General features: G+C 33.1%; 1 protein-coding gene across 2 annotated transcripts in view; it reads left to right on the top strand.

Annotated features, from left to right (window-relative positions):
* The window catches only part of LOC142975436 (cell adhesion molecule CEACAM1-like), a 56,848-nt gene extending 37,374 nt beyond the window's left edge, over positions 1-19,474 (top strand). For both annotated transcript variants that reach the window (XM_076118268.1, XM_076118267.1), the window contains exons 6-7: positions 9,222-9,390; positions 18,540-19,474. In XM_076118268.1, the coding sequence (XP_075974383.1) occupies positions 9,222-9,390; positions 18,540-18,649 (279 nt within the window). In that variant the 3' untranslated portion in view covers positions 18,650-19,474. The remainder of the gene's footprint in view (positions 1-9,221; positions 9,391-18,539) is intronic.
* The last annotated feature ends 2,848 nt before the right edge of the window (positions 19,475-22,322 follow it).

Raw genomic sequence — 22,322 nt, 5'->3', positions numbered from 1 at the left:
ACAGAAACATGGATTGATTACAGACATTTTCAAAACAGTGATTAAGATTATTATTTTGTGACTTATTAATGTTTTGAGCTATATTAATATAATTATCATTAAAAACGTTAGCTATCATTTTAGGATCCCTTATGACGTTATTATTTGACTCTACCTCATTAATGAAATCAAATCGATTGTTATTACTATTTTCGTTTATAATAGACCAAGTAGTTTTACCTTTGTTTCCTGATGAAGAAATTTTGTAGTTATTTTTGGCTATCTGTGTTAATTTAATAATCCGTCTAAGTCGCGTGGAGTAGTTTTTTAATTTAGTAAGACTCGTTCTACTTGGGTTTAACCTATGTTTCCATAGTAATTGCCTTTTATTTTTACTGCATTTTTTAATACCTGGCGTAACCCAATGTGCAGACCTGCTTGTTTTTACTTTTATATCGAGTACAGGAAAACACAAATTATAAAATAATAAAAAGCAGTCAAGAAAATTATTATATGCTAAGTTAGGGTCTTCTGCTGTATAAACATCGTTAAAAGAAATGGACGCAAGGCACGTATTAAACTTTTCCATATTTTCGATACTATAACATCGAGTTTGTTTGCTCCAACTATCAAAAATACAAGTTTTTTTAATGTTTAGCTTAAACAATTGAGCTGTATGGTCTGACATATTAAGATCTAAAATTTTATGTTCACATTTTTGCTTAACATTATGCGCAAAATTGTCGATGCATGTGTTGCTTTTCAATCTGGTAGGTTCGTTTATTTCTAATGTAAGGTTATAGCTAAATAATAAGTTACGAAATTCTAGAGCAATATTATCATCTTTTAAAATATCAATATTGAAATCACCACATACAATGACACGTCTACGCGGTATGTGACAGATGGTGTCAAGAATATTACATAGTTGTTTATAAAATATGTCCAAGTTGGGTTTAGGTACCCGATACACACACAGAATAATTACATTATGTTTTTGTAACTCTATTGCACAACACTCTATTGTTCCTTGAATTGAGAACTTTTTAATGTCAGTAAGTTCTTTAAACTGATGCCCCAATTTTGTAAGTATACACGCACCTCCTCTTTTGCTGTTTCTGGAGTAGCAGGCTGCCAGTTTATAGTTTTGTAGTGTTAAGAGATCTTCATGGCCCTTCTCAATAAAATGTTCGGTTATGCATAAAACATCCACAGTAGTTTTGTCTGCTAGCAATTCCTCAAGGTGTAATGTTAATAGGTCAGATTTATTAATTAATCCAGCAATGTTCTGATGCAATATGTTAATGGTATTATAGAAAAAACTTATTATTGTCGTCTCTCTCTTGTATATGATTGTTACACTGAATATCATAATCTATCTCCGTAATCGTCTTTTTTAAATTGCTAAATATATTCTTCATGCCTGTGTGGTTCAGTGAGCCATCGCGTCTCGAAAACATGACATAATCACATGTAAGATCGTTATTAGAGTCTAGAATGTATGCATATTCATGGGTTAGGTTATCCAAATAGAGTAGGTTGTTGAATACCTCTACTCTGTTATTGTACAATTTTTTAAGGTAACTGTATTTATAGGTTGGCAGGCATATAACTATATTTGTATGTTGTAGGTTCTTCAGTGTATCTCTTATCAAAAATATAAGCTGATAGTAATTATTAGTTTTTTCGAAATCTTTTTCTCCTAAAATAATAACGCAATAGTCTTCTTTACTAAAAGTTTCTAGTTTTTTGTTAAGTCCTTCGAGCATGTGTTGGATACTTGCGTTGGAATATTTGTAATGACAGTACGTATAGTTCCTTCCAAAAGTGTCCTCGCAAATATTCAGTATATTGTTTCGAGAGTTATTGCTTAATATGCACAGTTTCTTAATACTGTTCATACTTTTTTCTTCTTCTTCCTTTGGTTTTTGTGTATTTGGTTGTCTAATTATTACATTGGGTTCTTTTGACTGGGAGTGAGCGTCAGTTGTTATATCAGCTTCGGCCTCCAATTTGTTAACATTGGAGTCATTGTCGTTTCTTTTTGGGCTTATAAGACTGATCTCCTCAGCAGTACTAATGACTTTCTTTTGAGCTGTTGAGTTCTTTTGGAAATTGTTGAACGAGTCTTTTATTTTATTGTTTTCTTGAGTTAAACATTCTATTTTTTGATGAGCTATTTTTAGACTTGATTTTAGTTCTTGTATTTCACGCCGTAAAGCTGATATTTCGCTGCAATCGTCATTATCATCTGACAAGCATGGAAAGCTACTATCGTTGTTTATGTGACTAGTGGTGCCATCTTCTAGGTCACTGTTCGATCCGTCGTCTTCCGTGTTGTTAATAATTCGTTTTGTTCTGAGCGTTATGTTATCGAAGAAATTCATTTTGTAGAAGTGTAATTTTGTGTTTGAACTAGGATGATGTATGACGAATAATAGATTTTTTAAAAAATCCTCAAAAAGCTCTATCGATTGGTGAGACGCGAACTCGCGACACCGTCTTCACGGGCTGAATGCACTACCGCCTTTGCTATCGATGCAGATGCAAGTTGAGTGAAATAGGGGGATAGTGTTTTAATGTTTACAAACACTGCATATTGCGAAACCGTGGGTGGTCTCTTATTGGTCAATAATTGTAAACACTGAGTTTCAAATAAAATTAACGAACAAAATGTTTTACACTTCACAAATTAACTGTTTATTATTTTTTGGCACAATATAAGTTGATTGTGACTTAAAACACTGTTTCTTATATAATTTTCTTATGTTTCAATTAATGTTTTTTGTTATTATACACTTGTTTTAGCTATATTGTTTATTTTCACTACACTATCACTTGTTAATTTTGAAACTGGCTTTACGTAATTTTTACTGAAGATTCAGATTTGCCTACATTATATGTTAATTATTGTTCTTAGATACTTGAATTTATTACACTGGAATGAACGAAAACACATAAGTTGTACTTTATTTGAATATTTTACACGGAGCTAAAGTTAACATGGCAACTAACGCCACCTATCCACCTAAATTAATATGGGAATAACGTACATTCAATCAGAAATCGAAATATTATCGTTGTACATACATAAAACCTGAACCTTATCCTGTTGTAGTCGCTCAAAATCGAGCTACCTTAACTAAAGTGTCTGCCAGTAAAGATTCTAGGAATTTAAAAGTTGCACGGCAAGTTGTTTGAACTTTTATGTTGATTGCAAAAAAGTTTACTGCGTGGTGACGAAAAAGTTGCACATTCTAAGTATTTTTTTAATGATACATCATTTGAGTACAAAATTAGCAATAATTTTTAGGTTGACAAAATCTGAATATTACTTTATTAATGAACATTTACATTCATTTTTAATCAGTTAGAATTCGCGAATCAATAAAACATTATTATTTATTATACTTTTGTGGGGATTCAAATAGGTTATTCGGAATATTTTCGGAGTGTAATCTATACTAATATTATAAAGCTGAAGAGTTTGTTTGTTTGTTTGAACGCGCTAATCTCAAGAACTACTGGTCCGATTTGAAAATTTCTTTCAGTATTAGATAGCCCATTTATCGAGGAAGGCTATAGGCTATATAACATCACGCTACGGTTATTAGGAGCGGAGTAGCAACGAAAGATGTTACAAAAACGGGGAACATTTTGACCCATTCTCTTAGGTGACGCAAGCGAAGTTGCGCGGGTCAGCTAGTGTAGTATATACGTAAAATAAATCGTTTACCCAATTGATTCCCGGAGGCATACATAACAAATTGTGATATGTTGAATAAACATTTTTAGATCATACAATAAATAAGTGGGACTTTTGGGAATAGTATATTTCGTTCTAGAGGTAACTGATATTAATAAAGTGTCCAGCGAGTCCATTTTTATTTTGTTATTAATTTAATTTATTAAACTGCGATTGAATTTGTGGTTGACGCGTGTCGGGCAAAATGGTTTTGATTTATTTTTATTAGTCTATTGAAACTTGTAAAACAAGAGCTCGGAGTTTTGCACCCGATAGCAATATTTCAATAAATCCCTTATACCTAAGTAATCCAGTAGGGATTACTTAAATAACCTAAGTAATCCCTACTACCTACCTAATATTAGTGCGAATATAACGCCGTCTAACCGTCTGTTACGCTTTCACGTCTAAACTCCTGAACTGATTTTAATGAAATTTGACACAAAGATAAAACTGACTTTGAGAAAGAACATAGGTTTCTACAGTGAGCAAAGGGGAAAAAAGGATTAGGAAAACGAATGAATGTTTGCATGGAAACTTTTTCCAAAGTCACTAAATTCGCGAGCAAAAGCTTGGAATAACATTTACAGAAAAACGTGGGTATTCATAGTACACAATATTATAGAAATAGTGAAACATACTTCCAATTAGGACACTACCAATCGTAAAAACACATTCTATCCAAAAATTTGCCCTTACGATATATGAAACGAATCACTCCTTTACAATTACCGACTAAAATTACTTCACATTGGCAGTAGTAAATAAACAATGGAATACGGAGCCTTGAAGCCTTCATTTCAATGTGTGCGCCGGTCTATTATGAGCCATGCAAACGGTATGTGATTCCCGAAATCGCAATTAGACGGTCGCTCGACGCATCCGCATATGAATGCCGTTGGGTATTAGTATTAGGATGACTTTACATTGTGGTCTATGTACTTGGGGTTTGGTGTTGTATTTTATTGTTATTAATGCATGGATGAAACTACAATATAATAGTTCACTGGGATATAGGTATTTGTTTTCTTAGTAGACAAGGGACCGAACTCAAACGAAAGTCGAAGTTGTGAATCGTAAAAATCAAGTGTGAAATTGAAAAATGTAATAGCAATCTAGGTTTTGTTTTCGTAGCCCGAACTATGTCTTTCATGTTTGTATTCTTCCGTTTATATTACCTACATTCATTGGATATTATTTTTGTTAATTTATATTTACAGCTTTATAGACCATAATCTTATGAAGTTTACTAATACAGCGAAGGTAGTTTTACCGACTTCTTTACCTATGAAAGGGTTCCTAAGTCCCAAGTACGTTTGACAAAAGACGAACTGTAGTAAAATTTAACAGTTTTCTCGTCCTACAAAATCTCTTTACATATTCTATACGTCCGAGCTCATTCTGAGAATGCATCGGATTGGCGTATCTTGGAGCGCAGGCGACTCGTTGAAACAATTACCGGAGTCAGAGAACTTCTGGACGTTATTTTATATGAACATTTCTAGGAAATACTCGTTTGACGGTAAGCTTTGAGATTTTGCTTTAAAATTTCATACGTCGGCTTTACTTAATTATAAATTGGGTGGCGGGAAGGATTATGTGGTGAGGTCGTGGTTTTTAATACTCACCACAGCTATGTCTTACTTTGTTTTCTAGTTCTTCGTGCAGTTATTTTGTAGATTTAGATACGGGTATTTTTTCCATTATGGTTTTATTAACTTCTAATTGAATCGCTTCCGTACTTACATTTTTTTTTAAGTTTTAACTTACCGTAGTATTCACGAGATATCCAATCTCAAATATTCCTCCTACAATCTAATGGCAGTGACAATATAATTCCTCATTAATTTTATTCTTTATCAAATCTTTAAATTTACTTGACTCAATCTCTGCAATAAACAATAATTAATTCTTAAACACAAATCCAACTGTATCTCTGTTAAGTTCTAACAATAAACAAAAAATACACTTTGAACTTAGCATAACTCTAAAGTAAAGTTAAAACGAACAATGTAAACATCATTCAACTTTACCTCGCCGTTTCTTGTTCTGATTAAATCTTTACTGCGTCGCTAAATAATATTATTCTCACAGTTCTTGGTAAGAATTATTACGTTTGTAGTTTTGATGAGAGAAGATAGGACACGTTGTTTTATTATGGCAAGATACAAATTGAAAATGTTATTTGGTTTAACGTTTTAGTGTTATGAATTTATTTTTAAGTAAGACTTAAGGAAATATTAAGACTACAAAGTTGTTTGAAAACTACTCTCAGTATCGCGATTCTCTTTTGTCAGAACTATTGAGAATCGAAAATTTGACATCTAAAATGTATTCCAAAAACAGTTCTTACGTCTACTACTAGAGGCGCTGCCGCGCTGGTCAGATTACTTTTTCGATAACTAGCCAGCTGTCGAGTAGTCAATAGTATCGATGTTCTAATAGTAGGGAATCGTTACTCTGGTGTCTGCCGTTTTATAACACTATGATTTGAAATAACTTTGACGATACCTAACTCAAAAAATAATGTCTATATTTTTAATCGTATTTAAAACCCAGTTTAGTAATAACACATCCGATGTGCGATAAAGCTTACAGTTAATACCAAGGATTTTTGCAGTGGACAAGGAATTGAGGAGTATTAAGTAGTATATTACCAAAAGAATTACTTTCATCTTTCCTAAAACGAGTAACATTTCAAACATCAAATCGTCCATTCGTTCTGAATCATATCATCCAATAGTGTAGAAACTGCTACTGTTATTGTTATTACTCAATAACAGTAATAATTCCAGCCTTTCAATGCTTTAGGTGACTTTGAGTTTTTCTTAATATTATTATATGGAGTGGCTAGTTGTTCTCTTTGTCACCAATCTTTACTCGAAGCTTGGTGTAAAGTTTTATATCCATTTTGATCTTAAATTCTTAATACCATATAACATGAGCGAACATTTTGCTCTAACTACGGCACGTTACCAAACGCTACGTTGCTATAAAGTTCCAACATAACGTTTAAGTACTATAAAATTTGTCTTATTTTGATATTAAATTAAAAAAAAAGAACATAATTACTGCTGACGATAGATTCAAAAAGAAAAATCGGCAAATTTCGAAATTATGAAACAATAATGTCTAGTTGTTTACTTTAGTTTTTATCGTAGAAAAAAATCTATACACATAACTTAAGCTAGCTCCTTGCTTGGTGTAACACTATATTTATTTTACAGACTCTTATCTAAAATCGCTTATTTGTGCTCTCGGCAGTTGTTTAAAGAATTCTCGGTAGTTTGCAGTAAAGTGGTCTTTGCGAAGACTTACAAGTTGACAAGTTTCCACTGCTAGGCGATTCTACCAAAGAATTTTAAAGTTCACTGTCTCAAACTATTTATTTGTATCTACTCTAGAACTTAGTTGAGAATGTGCATTTTTCTGAACTAGTCCATTCTCAAAGGCATTGCAACGAAATATTTTATTTTGTCCTCTTTTTGTTCCCATGTCTGTTACGTCTTTACCCTTTTTTTTAAAGTCACCTCCCGCACTAGGAATTGCTCTTGAGTCGTGGGGACTTTTACAAACATAACAATGGACACAAGCTAAGACCAGACTCGAAACAATTATTTGTGGATCGCACAAATAATAATTATGTTATTAGTGGATCGCACAAAAAGTTGTTCCGTGTGTTAATCAAACCCGCGACCTACTGATGCAATGGTAGTGGCAAGTAGACCTCAACCACTGCGCCACGGAGACAATCAACTCCTTAACTGCAGAATCGATTTTGATATTGTCTATTACAGAGATATTGAATCTTACGAACACTTTTTTATAATACTTTTAGCCGTATTGCTCTACATTTAATACGTACTTTATAAAACTTCTCAGTTCGAAATTGCCTCAACATAACTTGGCATGCAATTCAAGATTCTGTTCCGCTTTGCTATTTCTAATAAGTACCTACTGAAGGAAACTTTTACTGAAATGAAAGTGTACCTAAGTACGGCTTGAAATATTACGCTGCGTGGGATGTCTTTTACTCGATGGACTGAAGATGTTGAGACTTGAATCGTTTTTATGGAGGACTATTCATCAAAGTGATATATATTCAACAGTTTTCACAGCTGGATATAAGAAAAACATCTTAAAGTAAAAATAGCGATAGCCTAGGTTTTCGGTCAAAATCAATGGAACGTGGAACCAAAGGTTAACGACCTCATCTACCTCATCGACCTGATTTTGATATTGGAAATTGACTAAGACTTAATTTTGATTGGTTTTAAGGGAGCTTAAAAGATTTAAGAAAAATCTTACATTCTATAAAAAGGCGTTGAAATGTTATAAACGTATTAGTAGTAATTGCGATAAATTCGGCGGAGTATATATTTTTAATCTAGTAAAAACGTACGTTAACAAAACTCAAAAAGGACCTCTCGCATGACACAGTACTTTACTATAGCTATCTCCATTGAGACATAAATAGAGCACTTACGTGTTAATTGCTATATTACGCAATAAACATAGCAGTAACCGTACTCTGATGTCGCTTAAGCCAAAACTGAGGCGGAAACACATAAAATATGCATAAACTATTCCAATAGCAAACACTACCGTTTAATGACAATTTAATCAAACCGGTGCAGGCGTTAAACTGGTTTAACCGATTTGCATGTTGCATATTTGATGTTGCTACCAAATTTCCATGTAATTATTACGAATCATTTCCTGTTTGGATTTCTATGTCAGAATAGGATTTATAGAATTTGGGAGCACGATTTTGCATCAGGAATTATAAAATGAATTGCCTGTTAAGACTCTGTTATCAAAAGAACTAGAGATTGTAACTAAAATTTCAGTTGAAACAAAAAGAGTTTTTTTACTTTACAACGCAAAAAAATGATCTGTAGACGAATATACAAAAGAGAATAAAGTTATTTCTAACTTTCAGTTTTTAGATCTTACATTTTGCAACGCTGTAAGAACGATTATTATTCGCAGAAGTCTAGAATAAAACTTTCTAAATATAAATTTGATACCGGCGCACAAAAGTACAAAGTTCTATGTCTTCGTCTCGGTTTAAGGAATTGTCGTTGATCTTAAGCGACAATCTTAAAAGCATTTAATTAGTGGAATTAATTAGAAACGTCACTTTCCATCACATTATTATCTGATAAGTTGGTAATCTAAGTCGTTATGTGCAATAATAAATGTGGTGGCAGTGTTACTTAGTCCTTTTATGAAATATGTCCTTTATTTGTACTGTAGCATGATTATCTACAGCCGGTAATACCGACAATCGACAATTTGACATTTAAAATGGGCTAAGAATTAGTTCCAATGGCAACCGCTAGAGGCGCTGATCGGGTTATAATACAAAATTTCACGAAAGCTCGCCGGCTGTCGATATTCAATAGTACAGTATGCTCTTTCTGATTGCCTTTGTGTCTGTAGATACTTAAGCAAATTAATTTTATTTATTTAAACATTTTCTTATTTCCAACAGACGATAAACTTTGACTCGACGCGTGGCGGCATATCCCTAGTTACGGAGAAAGGTACACACAGTAGCAGTAGACTACTAGTGCAGTCAGCGCGGACGTCTGATGCGGGAGCATATCAATGTGCGCCGGATAACGCACAATCGGCCTCGGCGCGGGTGCATGTATTAACTGGTGAGTTGCTACTGTGTTTTGGACAACTTGATTTATGACGTCGCCAAGTATCGCACGGGGATTTTGTGGTTAACAGTCTCATGTGGAACAGACAATTGTGTGATCTATAAATGATGCAAGCTTTTTCAGTCGATGCATCTCTCTTCATGACTATTTAACTGGGAGATCTGCATTTCTTTTATTCTCTTTTCTATTTGTCGTATTTTTGATATCTTCCTTAACGCCTTAAGATGTCACCGAAAAACTCTGTCCACGTGGAAAAAAGACTACATGCTCTTGTGCACTTTCGGGTGAATGTAACATAAAAGTAATAATCTGCTGGATTACCTTAAAAATAATATTTAGTGACCTTGATCGACTGACCTTGGCGCAAGTACACTTAAATACTTAAGCGTCCTAACCTTAGTCGTATCATAACACGTGTGTTTCAGGAGTTACGGTGTTTACTAGATAGAGGATCATAACATAGTTTTAACAAACTTGTTTTAGTTATATGTGACTTTGACCTCGACCTTTTGACAGCGAAAAAATATAAACAATTCTCTGTATAAGTATATCTTAGCGATATTATTTAGCAACATTCATCGAAATTGTACGAAAATGTAGACCAAATTTTCTTTTACAATATTTTTTCTTAGAATTCTGGCAATCAAAAAGCGAACGTCAAAATTAAACAAAAGACCTTAGAAACTATCAACTGTACAAAGATTAAGTACAATTTGTTTAACCAGTTAGTCGAATTAATTTGCATCAGCTTAGCAATTAGCTTAGCCAAGCTAACGACAGTAGTTCTCCGAAGATTCGACTTAAGTCGTCGATTCAATGCAAATACTTAGGACCCAGTATTGACACGGGTGATTCAGGGGCTAAATTAATATTCTGTTTGTAAGATGAGGTCGTCGGTATCGTACTGCGTTCTAGTTTCATTGGAATTAAATTTTCCTCCTTTTTTAGAAATACTAGATTGAATTGCAGGTAGATTAAAATTTGTTCGGTGATAATTAAAAATGAGAATCTCCTTTTTAGAAGTCGTTTAAGCAGCGTTATGTCGTCTGAAATGTATGTTTAGAATAAATTGTAACAGTGATAAATCACGTTGTTACAAACTTAAAACGAAAAAAAAATATTGGCTCAAAAATCTGTCTAGACACTTAATTTGATTAAAAATTATTTGCTCACACAAACTTTAAATTTGCAAATTCATCTTAAACTTCATACCACTCGAACCACACTCCAATTAAGACAAGAAACACCTACCGCTTGACAAATTAACTATGATGCTAAAACAAAAAGGGGTATAAAAACACTCCTTGACTTACGCTCCTCCCAGTGGAAAGATAGACAATAAATCAGTCCTGTCCTTGATGTAATTAACTGGAGCACGGTCTGAACCTCCAGAAGTTCTAATTAGTTGACCGGGATGTTCGTCAACCGACAATCGTCAGGCGTCTCAGCACGGAATGTGAGAGTTCATTTGGCTGTTAAGTCAAAGTAATTTCAAGTGTTGCATTAAGAGTTCTGAAATGTTGTCACTTGAGGTTAAGTCTATATTGCGCTTTGATGAAACTGTTCTTGAAGTATGTGACGTGTCTGATTAAAGACACGTCTATTACTTTTGGAAATGAAGATTGGATAGCTTATTAAGTCTGACTTTAATACATTATTTTAAGTTTATTTTTGTTTATCTTATATTAGAAGATATCTCTTAAAACGTAATGTCCGCCTTAAGGCGAGTATCGTTATTGCCGAAAATAAAAGTCCCTGTCTTTAAATATAAAAAGCTCACGACACTATTTTTCTTTTGATCACTAACTAGAACAGCAAATAACGTCACAAATTATTCTCATTTCTAAACATTGACACTAGTTCTCCCTGAAGACCGACCCTAATGTGTATACAACCTAAAAACACAAATACGTCTAGGCAAATAGCCCGACATCAGGCAATCTGAAATCCCAGATGAACATTACAGCACAACAGTGACGTTAGACTAATGTATTCATTACTTGCTGGCACGATGTTGCAAATTACGGCATCACTCTGACGCCCACCATCCCTGTTTGTTCCATATGCCACCACAAATCAAATTGATTTCGGATTTGTAATTTCCTTTGAAGTTATGGAGATCGTTGAGCGAGTTTCGCAACAGGGTCATCTGGATTTGATGGAGATTAGGTGTCAGTTGTGTTAAGTTTTGCCATGGAGTAAGGATAAATTAATGACCTAGATTTGATACATATAATATACTGTACAGTGTACAATAGTGTACATTCCACAACAAATTTAAATACTTATATCAATAAATATTAGATCAATTTATAGCTTAAAAAAAAATTCTCAGATATTTTACATAGAGTAGCCAATAAAAACTTGCTCTTGGTCTCGAAGATAAATGCAAGTTTCCGTTATTTCCTTGCGGTTATATTGAACAAATTCCTTGAGTGAAATTTAAAACCATGTTTCCCTCAAGAATTTCAAATTAAAAAGCTTTCAAGTCCAAATTACTTGCACAAAAAGGCTTGTTACTTAACCAAACAAGGAAATAGCAACTTTAGAAGAAAATTCAGGAGAGATACATACATTTGCAGTAATTACTTGCTTAACGACCAAAGCAACGGGTACTGCAAATTAGAACATTAGTCCTACAGACTATCTGTTCTATATGCTAGTTATATCGTAGTTGCAAAGGATAATGCATACTAAAGTAGTTCTTCCTTGGCTTTCTTATTACTCGGTTTAAGGAAGCCAGCAGTTGCAAGATTCGATATTGCAAATGTTTGAATAAGAAATTATGATTTTAATTTTACTCGAGAATACATTTGGTGTAAGTAGGAAGCTATCTTCTTCGCTTAAAAAGGATAATAATATTTATGTTTGTATTTTATTACTTGTGTATTGGCTATGCCAATGTCGTAAAAGAGTTCCTTGTTCTTTTGCATCGTAAAGTTTATATTATTTTGATTGATCTATAAATAGTAATTTGCTTGTGCAGATACAAATATTGTTATAACATGATTTCTTAATTTACAACGCACTTACTTTGTTCTCTGTGCAGTCGTTTTATCCTTCAAATCATTTCGGATCATCAATGTGGTCATTTGTTATACTAATCTTTGTAAAAAAATATGTTTCATAATTTTTCGTTTTAATGTAGTGGTTACAATTTAAAAATATTGTCAGTGCTTTCGTTCTCGGTGCAGAGTTTCACATATTACAATTTTTATAGCCGACATACGATCAATTTTTATGGCGTGAAAACGGCCCGCATATTGGATCGTCGCCTATCTCGGCAGTACTGTACCAACTGGCATAAAAGAAAAAAGTTAACCACATAAAAAAATAGAATCACAGTTACTTTTCTACGCTTGAGTTTTACCAACCATGTTTGCTGTAATCAATATATTTTTGTCGTTATTTTAGAATATTTGAGTTTCCAATTTTTTTCCTTTTAATTAAACGGATCGTTTCCAATCACGCGGCGTGTTTCATTCACAAATTAATCACATAGAACCGTCAATCCACTTGAGGGACGCGAATTTACAAACTCGTTAAACATGGCTCGATATTTTTATTGAATAAAGGCCGCGTGTCATTCATTTCCCAGTTCGAACGTTATGTTTGACGTTGTTTATGCTTTGTGAATATTTTGTCGACGATATTTTATGTAAAATAATTATTATTTTCCTATATTATGTATGTAGATTGCTAGTTTACTGTTATTGATATGACATTGCTTTTGAGCGATATTTTGTTTATAAAACCATTTTGTAATTTAGCTTTCCAATATTTTGTTATTATTTTTATACATAAAAGGTATTTGTAACGTTTTATGTAACTAGTGATTGCCAAAGGAATAAGAGTTTCAGCACGAACGCAATAAATAGTATTTATTTTCGTTTGAAACAATCATAACTTTTTCTTTACCATGTTCAAGTTTGCATGAGTCTTCGTACTTTTTACTAATTTATACAAAAATAAAAGCAAAATATTAATTTCATTTAAATCTTCGAGTTGTTTCTTTGGTCTCTGTCTACCGCTGTGAGAAAATGCTACGATATATTATATACATAGTTGTATTATATACTTATTGGTGAAATTGTCGTAGACGTGACGTTACGTACCTCTAAATAAGTTCACTCGCATACGACGCTCTATTAAACGTTGCTTTGAATTCAATGTTGGAATTCGCAGAAGCTCAACAACACTCGTATAGAAACTTGAGTGCGTGCAATTTCGTGTTGAATTCACGTTCTAGATTGTACTCGTTATACGATATATTGGTACATTTTGTGTGGAATACCTATTTGTAAGACACCTATTTTTAAATTTAAGTTGCGCTTCTTCACTTCACTCTGACTTAGGTACTACATTCTTTATCGCAACTCAAGGAGTGCTATAGTACCATACACTTTTGAATTAAATGTAAAGCCTATCTGTTTAGGTTAAAGCACTGAATTGCTTTTCATGATGGCACAGAGATAAAAGAATTCCAAGTGCTAAACACATTAATTTTTTGACATAATTGCGATGTGGTTTCTTTATTCCTTTTTCTTTTCCCGCGCTTAGATTTGCTCATATAAACAACGGACACAAAGTACAATCAGACCCGAAACTATATGTGAAACTCACAAATAATTGTTCAATGTGGGAATCGAACCCACGACCTCCCGAGGCAATGGTAACAGCGTGGTGACCAAAACCACTGCGCCACGGAGTCAGTCATCTGGTCTTAACAAGCAGGATAACATACGTGTGTTATCGTAGATGTAATAGTTAGTTGCTTAAAACCCTAATAATCTAAAATCTAAGTATATCACGTAGTTACCCAGTAATTAGCCCATTTCAAAATCCTTCCTAAATCCATAATAATAATATTAAACCGTAACGTCCAGCGCTATCAGTAGTTAGGTGTTCAGTACACCGTGTAAACGTCTATTGTGCACCGTTCAACGAATTTCCCACTGTTTAGCTACTGCGTTGTGGATTTAAGGCTTTACTCGCATTAGGAAATAATTATTAGCACAACAATTTGCACGTGGAAAATTTGTAGTTTATTTGAGGTTGGGTGGTAAAGTCATATTGTTTTTACACTAAAAGTCATTGACTAATCTTAGCTAGTATTTGATTTTGATGATTCATTGGATCTTTTTGTGATCGTATCTTGCTTTGGTTTTAATATAAACTTTGATGACGGTATGAATAAAGCAACTGGCAATTACAATCGCTTGCTTAGATAACGATATAAAGATACGGAAAGGAATAATACCTACCTTAAAAAATAATGTCTATTACTATACTAGATCCATCCGAGAACGATACCCGATGCAGAACGATAGGTAACTATGTGCCGCAGTATTATTTGTTGTAACTTTCATTTAACAATGTTTTTGCCTGCAAAATTAAGCAACATTTTAAATTACAAAGGATTTAACATTCCAATAAACGTTTCCTAATGGATGTCCAGCTTTTTGTTACAAACTAGCCGGCTTCCTGGTGACGTCACGTTTGAACCACGCCGCCAGTTAGTTTTGTGTACTGAATTGCTAATTAGTTCATGTAGGTTTGTTCCGTAAATGGCAATGAGTTTGCTGGAAATGCATTATTGTAGTTGTGACGGGATAATTACACGAAACTGAATTTGTTGAATAATTTCGAAATTGAAATATTTGAGTTACTATGTTAACATGTAATATAAAGAGCGGAAAAATATAAAAATACACTAGAAGCGCAATTCTTTACAATTAGTACCATCTTGTATTGAAAGTTTGACATTTAAAATGTAATGCGATAATAGTTCCAGCGGCGTCCGCTAGAGGAGAGCTGATTAGTTTTTCATGTAATTTTTTTCGAAGTAAGCCGGTTGTCTATAGTCAATATTCGTAGAGGATCGACTTACAACACTTTAACTTTTATTGGATTTAAGACCAATTTACGTCAATATTTTTGAGTAATTGAGTAAATATTACAAAAGATAAACTTTTAAACATAAAACATAAAGCTACGAAAATTTTGGGATTTTGTGTAAGGAAGTAAGCTGTTTACCGTTCTACTTATCTTGAAATTTGGGCACATTGATGGTTTCTCATATTTATTGTTTGTCAAAATGAAGATTGTTGAACTTCGATAATTGTTTTTCGATTAAAAGGAATACCTTCAAACTTCCAATATTCGATAAAATAACTGGCAAATTGTGTCACGCAAAAGTCTCATAACACAAAATAATATACAACTTCTATGGTTTATACAGGATGGCAAAAAATATGGGCCATGGATGAAAACTACATTTTACTATAGCCCGATTCTCTTCAGTCTGTACTATCGAGTATCGAGAGTTTGACATTTAAACTGTACCTCGATTCTCTACCACTATCGACTACCGACAACCGGCTAGGTATCGAAATTTTGACATTTAGAATGTACTGCCAAATGTTTGTCGGTAGTCGATAGTAGTAGAGAATTGAGCTACTGTACTGCAAAAACAGTTCCTACGGCGCCCGCTTAAAGCGTTGATAAGATAATAGGTAATCAATCACCCCTCTGAGTTTGATTTATTCATCTAAAAATTTTTGAATGAAGTTGTTGTCTTTTTTTACCAAAAGCATGTTTTATTTCAACGAATCAATTTTTATCAATGTTTAAAGTAGTTTTCCTAAAGAGCCCAACATTTTTGTGCACCCTGTATAGCAAAGTTTGAGTATATGAAGGTCTTAAATACCCATTGGTGGAAGGAAAAATGTTAGCGGTTAAGGGGTGTTTTTATTACAGCTATTAAACTTAAATACACTATTATATTATATGGGTGTTTTATCTCTGCTGATACATTTATGATGTGCGTAAAAATTTACTGGTGATTGATTGAATTTGAGAAAGTTATAGCTTAGTATGAAGATGTTGAGAGATTAGAAAAATATGACCCTGAAGTACTCGATTCTTGTTTTACTTAGGCTTTAGCACACACATTTATAAAATGATATTCGTTTCAAAACTATATATATCAAACTTAGCGGTTACACGACTCTTATAGCGCAATTCTCTACAGTCGGTACTGTCGAGTATCAAGAGTATGACATTTAAAATTTACTGCCAAAATAGTTCATACGGAGCCCGCTAGACGCGTTGATTAGATGGAATATTTCTCAATATCTAGCCGGTAGTAGATAGTGGATATCTACTGAATGAGATAGTATAGTTAAACTTATCCGCTTGAATGTTGACTATTATTTTCAAACATTTTTCTGCCACTATATCACTATTGAATATGTTAAGTGCATAAACTAAAACTTCCTATTAACCAGTTAAGTATATACCGGTTTGAAACCAACCATAATATCGTTTTGAAATTATGTTTGAAAAAAAAGACTGGGTATTATACAGAAATATTTAACGTTTTAATAACCCGTTAACAACCTAGGTTTACAGGCAGTTAACTCTTTTTATTACCTTTTCAGTATTCATACCTTGGGTTTTTTATAACTTTACTACGATACATTTACTGGTAAACTAAGAATTTGGTAAACAACAGTATTCTACGAAGGGTTATGTTCAACATATAATTATGTAATACTTATTTGAAAATGTAATATTCGCATCATTTCACATTCGGAATGGTTCACGAAATCAATAGAACTATTTTACAACTTGATACTTCTTGACACACCTTCTTTTATTTGAAAACTTAGGCAAAATTTACATATTATTATTAACGTTTATCTTGGATTTAAGTATTAAAAGATTCGTTACTGAAATTACATTTTCCCTTTATTTAAAACCGCATCCCACCTGTTGTATTCCGCAGTAATTTCATAAATCTACTTTATATTTTCACCGTGACATTATAATCATTTATGTACGAAAAATGCGTGACCACTGGCCGTAAAATAATATAAATACCTGCTACTGTTATTATGTTTACTTTATTAATCATTTTCTACTATTAACATTTTGCCGACTTTTTTTATTTAACTTTTAAATTAGCCGCTAACTCGCAATTATTTTTCGCACTGCTTTTTATTTATGTCTGTTTCGCGTTTTAGGGTTCTAGTTATTATAAAATTAGGCTATCAACAGTATACCTGTTTTAAAAGGCTATTTGCTGGAAACGTTTTAATTATTACGAAATGGAAAATTATGACATCATTTTGCGAGCTTTATTATTTAATTTCGCAGTGAACATATGCTATAGAAGACTTTTAATATCATTTTTACGTTTTCTTTTTTTATTCTTTTTACCTTACCACTTCTAATATGATGTATTAGGTTCATTGTCTTTATGAATTATTTCATCTAATTACTTTTGGCTAATATTTTTGCTAGTTGACGCAATTTTAGTATTATTTTATGACCTCATAACTGATATAGAAAGGGCAAACGCGCAATACAATTGACAGATTTTGTATTCAAATATATGCAACAAACATTTGTACCAATCAGCCAGCCTATCTTGGCAAACATACAGCTTGCCAGGCTGCGTCTCAATGTTGGTGACAATATTGGCACAGTCCACGGATATTTGCCCCGTAAAGAGATTGAATCCTTGAGCAATGAAGACATATACTGACATGTCGGAGCCAGTAACGTCTGTTCTCTAATGTTAGGTGAAACTACAAAGTCATGTCGATGTCACATTCATGCGATTGTGGGTTATTGATGCGATAGTATCGACTTATTTTCAAAATTAACAAGTCAAGCTTGATATTGATTCGACGAGCTTTTAAGTACGACATTAAAGCAAATTAATAAAGCATACTTTTTTGTGGACAACGTTCCTTAATTGAAGCATGCAAAACTTGATATTGGGGTAACATTTTATCCAACTCGATTATTCTGTAAGCAGTTACTCACCAAAACTTATTACTCTATTATTATGACTTGTTTAATACACGTCAAATATGTTTCACACCAACTTTTCCTTTACCTTCTAAGAACCTTATTACTGACTGCAACACGTGGCACGTCAAAATATTTCCTCCGTAAATTGAATAGCAACATTTTCCGTCAACATATTAGAGCCTTTTCAAATCACATCAGTCACAATAGAAAAAGCCACTATCTATTAAATAAAAATAATATTTTCCCCAAACTCTCAAAGACGACAAGAAGATTTGCGAGTAAATATTTGACTTTTCCTCATGATGTTTGTTTTGTCGCAGGTGAGACGCCCGCTGCTATGCAGGGAAGCGCACAGTGGTCCAGTCGATTCGACGCCCGCACTCTTCTATACTTCGCCAGTGTTATATATCTATACTCGTTAAGCGTATAATCGTAAACAAATCCAAAGGACTGTTACTGAATAATGTAAGTTTGAGAATGTTTTGTAAAGTGAATTCTAAATTCGAGTTCTCAATCGAATGTTGTAACTTCGATTGATCGGTTTGAAAGTTGAACTGTGAATGGAAAATACGTTGGTTGATTTGAAATTTTAATACGAGTTGTGTTTGCAATATATTGAATATAAAATATAATAGTGTTGTACAGTGACATCGAAATATCGGAGCCGCAGATCCTGATTGTCAGTTGTCGACTAAACGTCAATCTTTTATAATAAAAATGGTTTTAGATTGTTCCAGCGAGAGAACTTTCTATTGTTTTATTTTTTGATGAAAAACTTTTGATCTCGTCTTTTGTTTCTGTTGAATAAATATTGAATTGCTACCAATTGTTTATACCGTATTGATATTTTCAAAGGCTGAAAATTTACTGCCAATATTATTTCTATTGAAGTTTTGTATATTTATTTATGTATGTCTGCGATCAGTGATCAGGGATAAATCAGGCCTGAAAGGAAAAATCTGTGCCAACGTCGCATAGAAGATATCCTAAGTATCAGGGTAAAGTTAAAAATAATGAACTAGAATAACATTTCAGCAAAATCACGTCTCTAATGTTTAAATTCATAATTTTAATATAAAACCACTGGGTGATTGTCAATCACGATTGCGAATGATTGAAGTGATTGATGATTGAAAGCAATAGTCAATCATGATTGACAATTACGATCAAACGATGTAAAAATGTAGTTAACATTATGAATAATTATAGAAATAGACATTATTGTTTTGGAGATTTGAAGTTGATTTAAATAAAAGACCATTTTTTAAATTTCTGCTATTTTATTTGTTCTTGTACCCAAGAAGTTAGTAACAAAACGAATTTCAATTACATTGGCTTGACAAAGATTGGATTGAGTAAGAGTACAGTCAGAAATAAAAGTAGTGTGGCGAGCAAGATTTATGTGTAATGAAACAAAAAACAATACGACTAAAATAATAACTTCTACATTCTTTGCATCGGTGCATTTTTTGAAAACAATATCCTTAATAAAGAGAGCTGAAGAAACATAGCGAAAATAATAATTTACTGAAACAGTTAGTATTTGTGCACAAGTTTAACGCAGGAAATTAATTGAATCGCATAATATAATTCTGGCACACATTCATCACCCTCGCTTTTCACCATACATTATACAGAAATCAATCATATTCACCCATTCGCGACACGTCACGGAACTTTAATACAGACATTGCAATAGGAAAACTTCAATTCGTACCAAGCTCCTTTAGCGCCATTCATACAAAAAGCATAACGTACATACAAACACGATATTTCCCGACCCGTCCTTTACCTTTCACCCGAGGCCCTTAGAAACACGTTCACGTCAACTATTCACTGCGACTCATTCGGGTTTTATTTAAGGCTTTTCATTTAGACGAATGTAGTTGACGGTCCGACAAAAGTCTGAGTGCCCGAGGCGTAAAGGCTTCGTCGAAGCTAATCGAAACCAAGTCTAATGGAAAAGTGCTCTAGTTAGGGCTACCTGTCCCTGTATTGTTTAGATAAAAGTAATAGAGTAAGTAGAAAAAGTGTATTGGAAAAGTGATGCGCTAAAACGCTTTGCGAAAAGCGATACGGGTTTTCATTAACTATAGACTTACAAACAAAGAACTATTTCTGAAGTGGAATATGATAAGTAAGCGGGTTAGTACTTGAGATGGAAGTTTTATTATACTTAAAGGAAATTTTCAGTTATAGAACTATTATTCATCATTAGTCATAACGGTGTCTGATGTTTTAGACAGGTATATAGTAGATACATGCATAATTTCTGTGGTTCCCGAAGTTGTTAGCACAGATGTATAAAATACGAATGCGGTTCGTCAGTTAAAGTGATAGTCCATGATGTAGGAGAGCCCATTGCCTATACCGGGTACGTTACGTTTATGGTTCAATAGATAGTCGCAACCGATAAATCGCATTAGCTTATTATACTTATTTTATAATATTAGTATAGATATGCTTATAGGGTAAAATGTATGCATCCATTTTGAACTACTTATATTTCTAAACTCTGTTCCATAAATAATTTATTTTGGTACAAATAGTAATATAACGAAAACATGTAGAAACAAAAAAATGTGTCAACACAAAGTAAATATTTTCGAAATTACCAAATATTATTTAGTATATTCAAAACAGATTAAATGACATCTTTTGGACCGGCACAAACATGATAACACGATCAGTTGAATCCTATTAACAAGCATCAAATATGTTTAAACATTAATTGCTTCAAACAAACCGTAAAATAACTAAACTATGTTCATTAACTAAATCGGAATAATTATATTACTTATTATTTGTGCTCCACTGCGTTTTATTACCAAACTGCATGATTGCTAGACCGAGTTCAGGTAAACAAATACGATTTTATGTCTTTGGAGAATTTTATAGATAGAATAAATTGAATTCCATTCAAATAAGATTATTGACTGTGCATAAAATATTTACTTTTCGATCTAAAGGTGTTGATGCTTGAATCAATTGATGTTGTTCATGCAAATTGCTGTGAAACTAAACTATTAATAGTTGCATAACATATTTATTGGTATCTTTATATGTAGCATATTTTTTTATAGACAATTCAAGCACTTAGAATTGCTCTTATGTCGCGGGTACTCTTACAAACATACAAACAACGGACGCAAAGTACAACCAGACCCGAAACAATTTATTTCTAGATCGTGCAAATAATTGTTCCGTGTGGAAATTGCACCCACGAACTCTCGACGCTATGGCTGCAACGTGGCGGACTAAGCCACTGCGCCACGGAGACATCAATCAAAGCAATCAATCAATTATAATAAAAATACGTCACTTTTTTGTGCTTATCTTATATTCTAGCGAGGTGTGTGGGCACCAGTCCGCTCCAGCGCACATACTTGACATTGTCACATGCATCGGTCACTGTTTCAATTAACGCGGTATTCTATAACAACAATTGATTTGGAGGCATTGTGATTAAATGAATTCACATAAACTTATTTGTCGTATAATAATATTAACATTTTCAGCCCACTGTTTTAAAATAACTTATGAACTAAAATAGTAAAAGAATTCAATTAGTCCTTATTTTGAAAATACACTTTTATGTGAGACTAATCACTAAACTAATCAAAGAGAATACATCCAATACTTATATAGGTCGCCTCCTCGCGAGTAACTCTACATCCTTAACCGAAAACCTCGCACATAAATCAGAATACCGCTCAGCGACAATCTAATTACTTATCAGTACACGTTTCACCAACCCTAGAACACTGATCTCTGATTCCCGTTCAACGGATATTAATGGCGGAGTACAAAAACCGAATCGTTTAAAAATGAGATAAAGGTTAAGTACGATTCAACGGATTCCATTACGCAATCCCTGTTTTTATTCAACCTCATTTCCAGGGACGTTTTATTAATTATTGAAAATCTTTTAACAACTAAAGGGAATGGTATTTTAGTTTCGATACGGATTTTATGGTAAAAAAATTATGGACTTTGGATGATTTCTTTCGAAGATAAGTAAAAATTATTTTATTAATTAAAACCAAGGATTGACTTTATTATTTAAACAGACATTGTTCTTAAGTTAATAATTTTAATATTAA

The sequence above is a fragment of the Anticarsia gemmatalis genome, chromosome 9 (genome assembly GCF_050436995.1).
Source record: "Anticarsia gemmatalis isolate Benzon Research Colony breed Stoneville strain chromosome 9, ilAntGemm2 primary, whole genome shotgun sequence".
Lineage (NCBI taxonomy): Eukaryota > Metazoa > Arthropoda > Insecta > Lepidoptera > Erebidae > Anticarsia > Anticarsia gemmatalis.
This window is presented reverse-complemented; position numbering and strand designations above follow the sequence as displayed.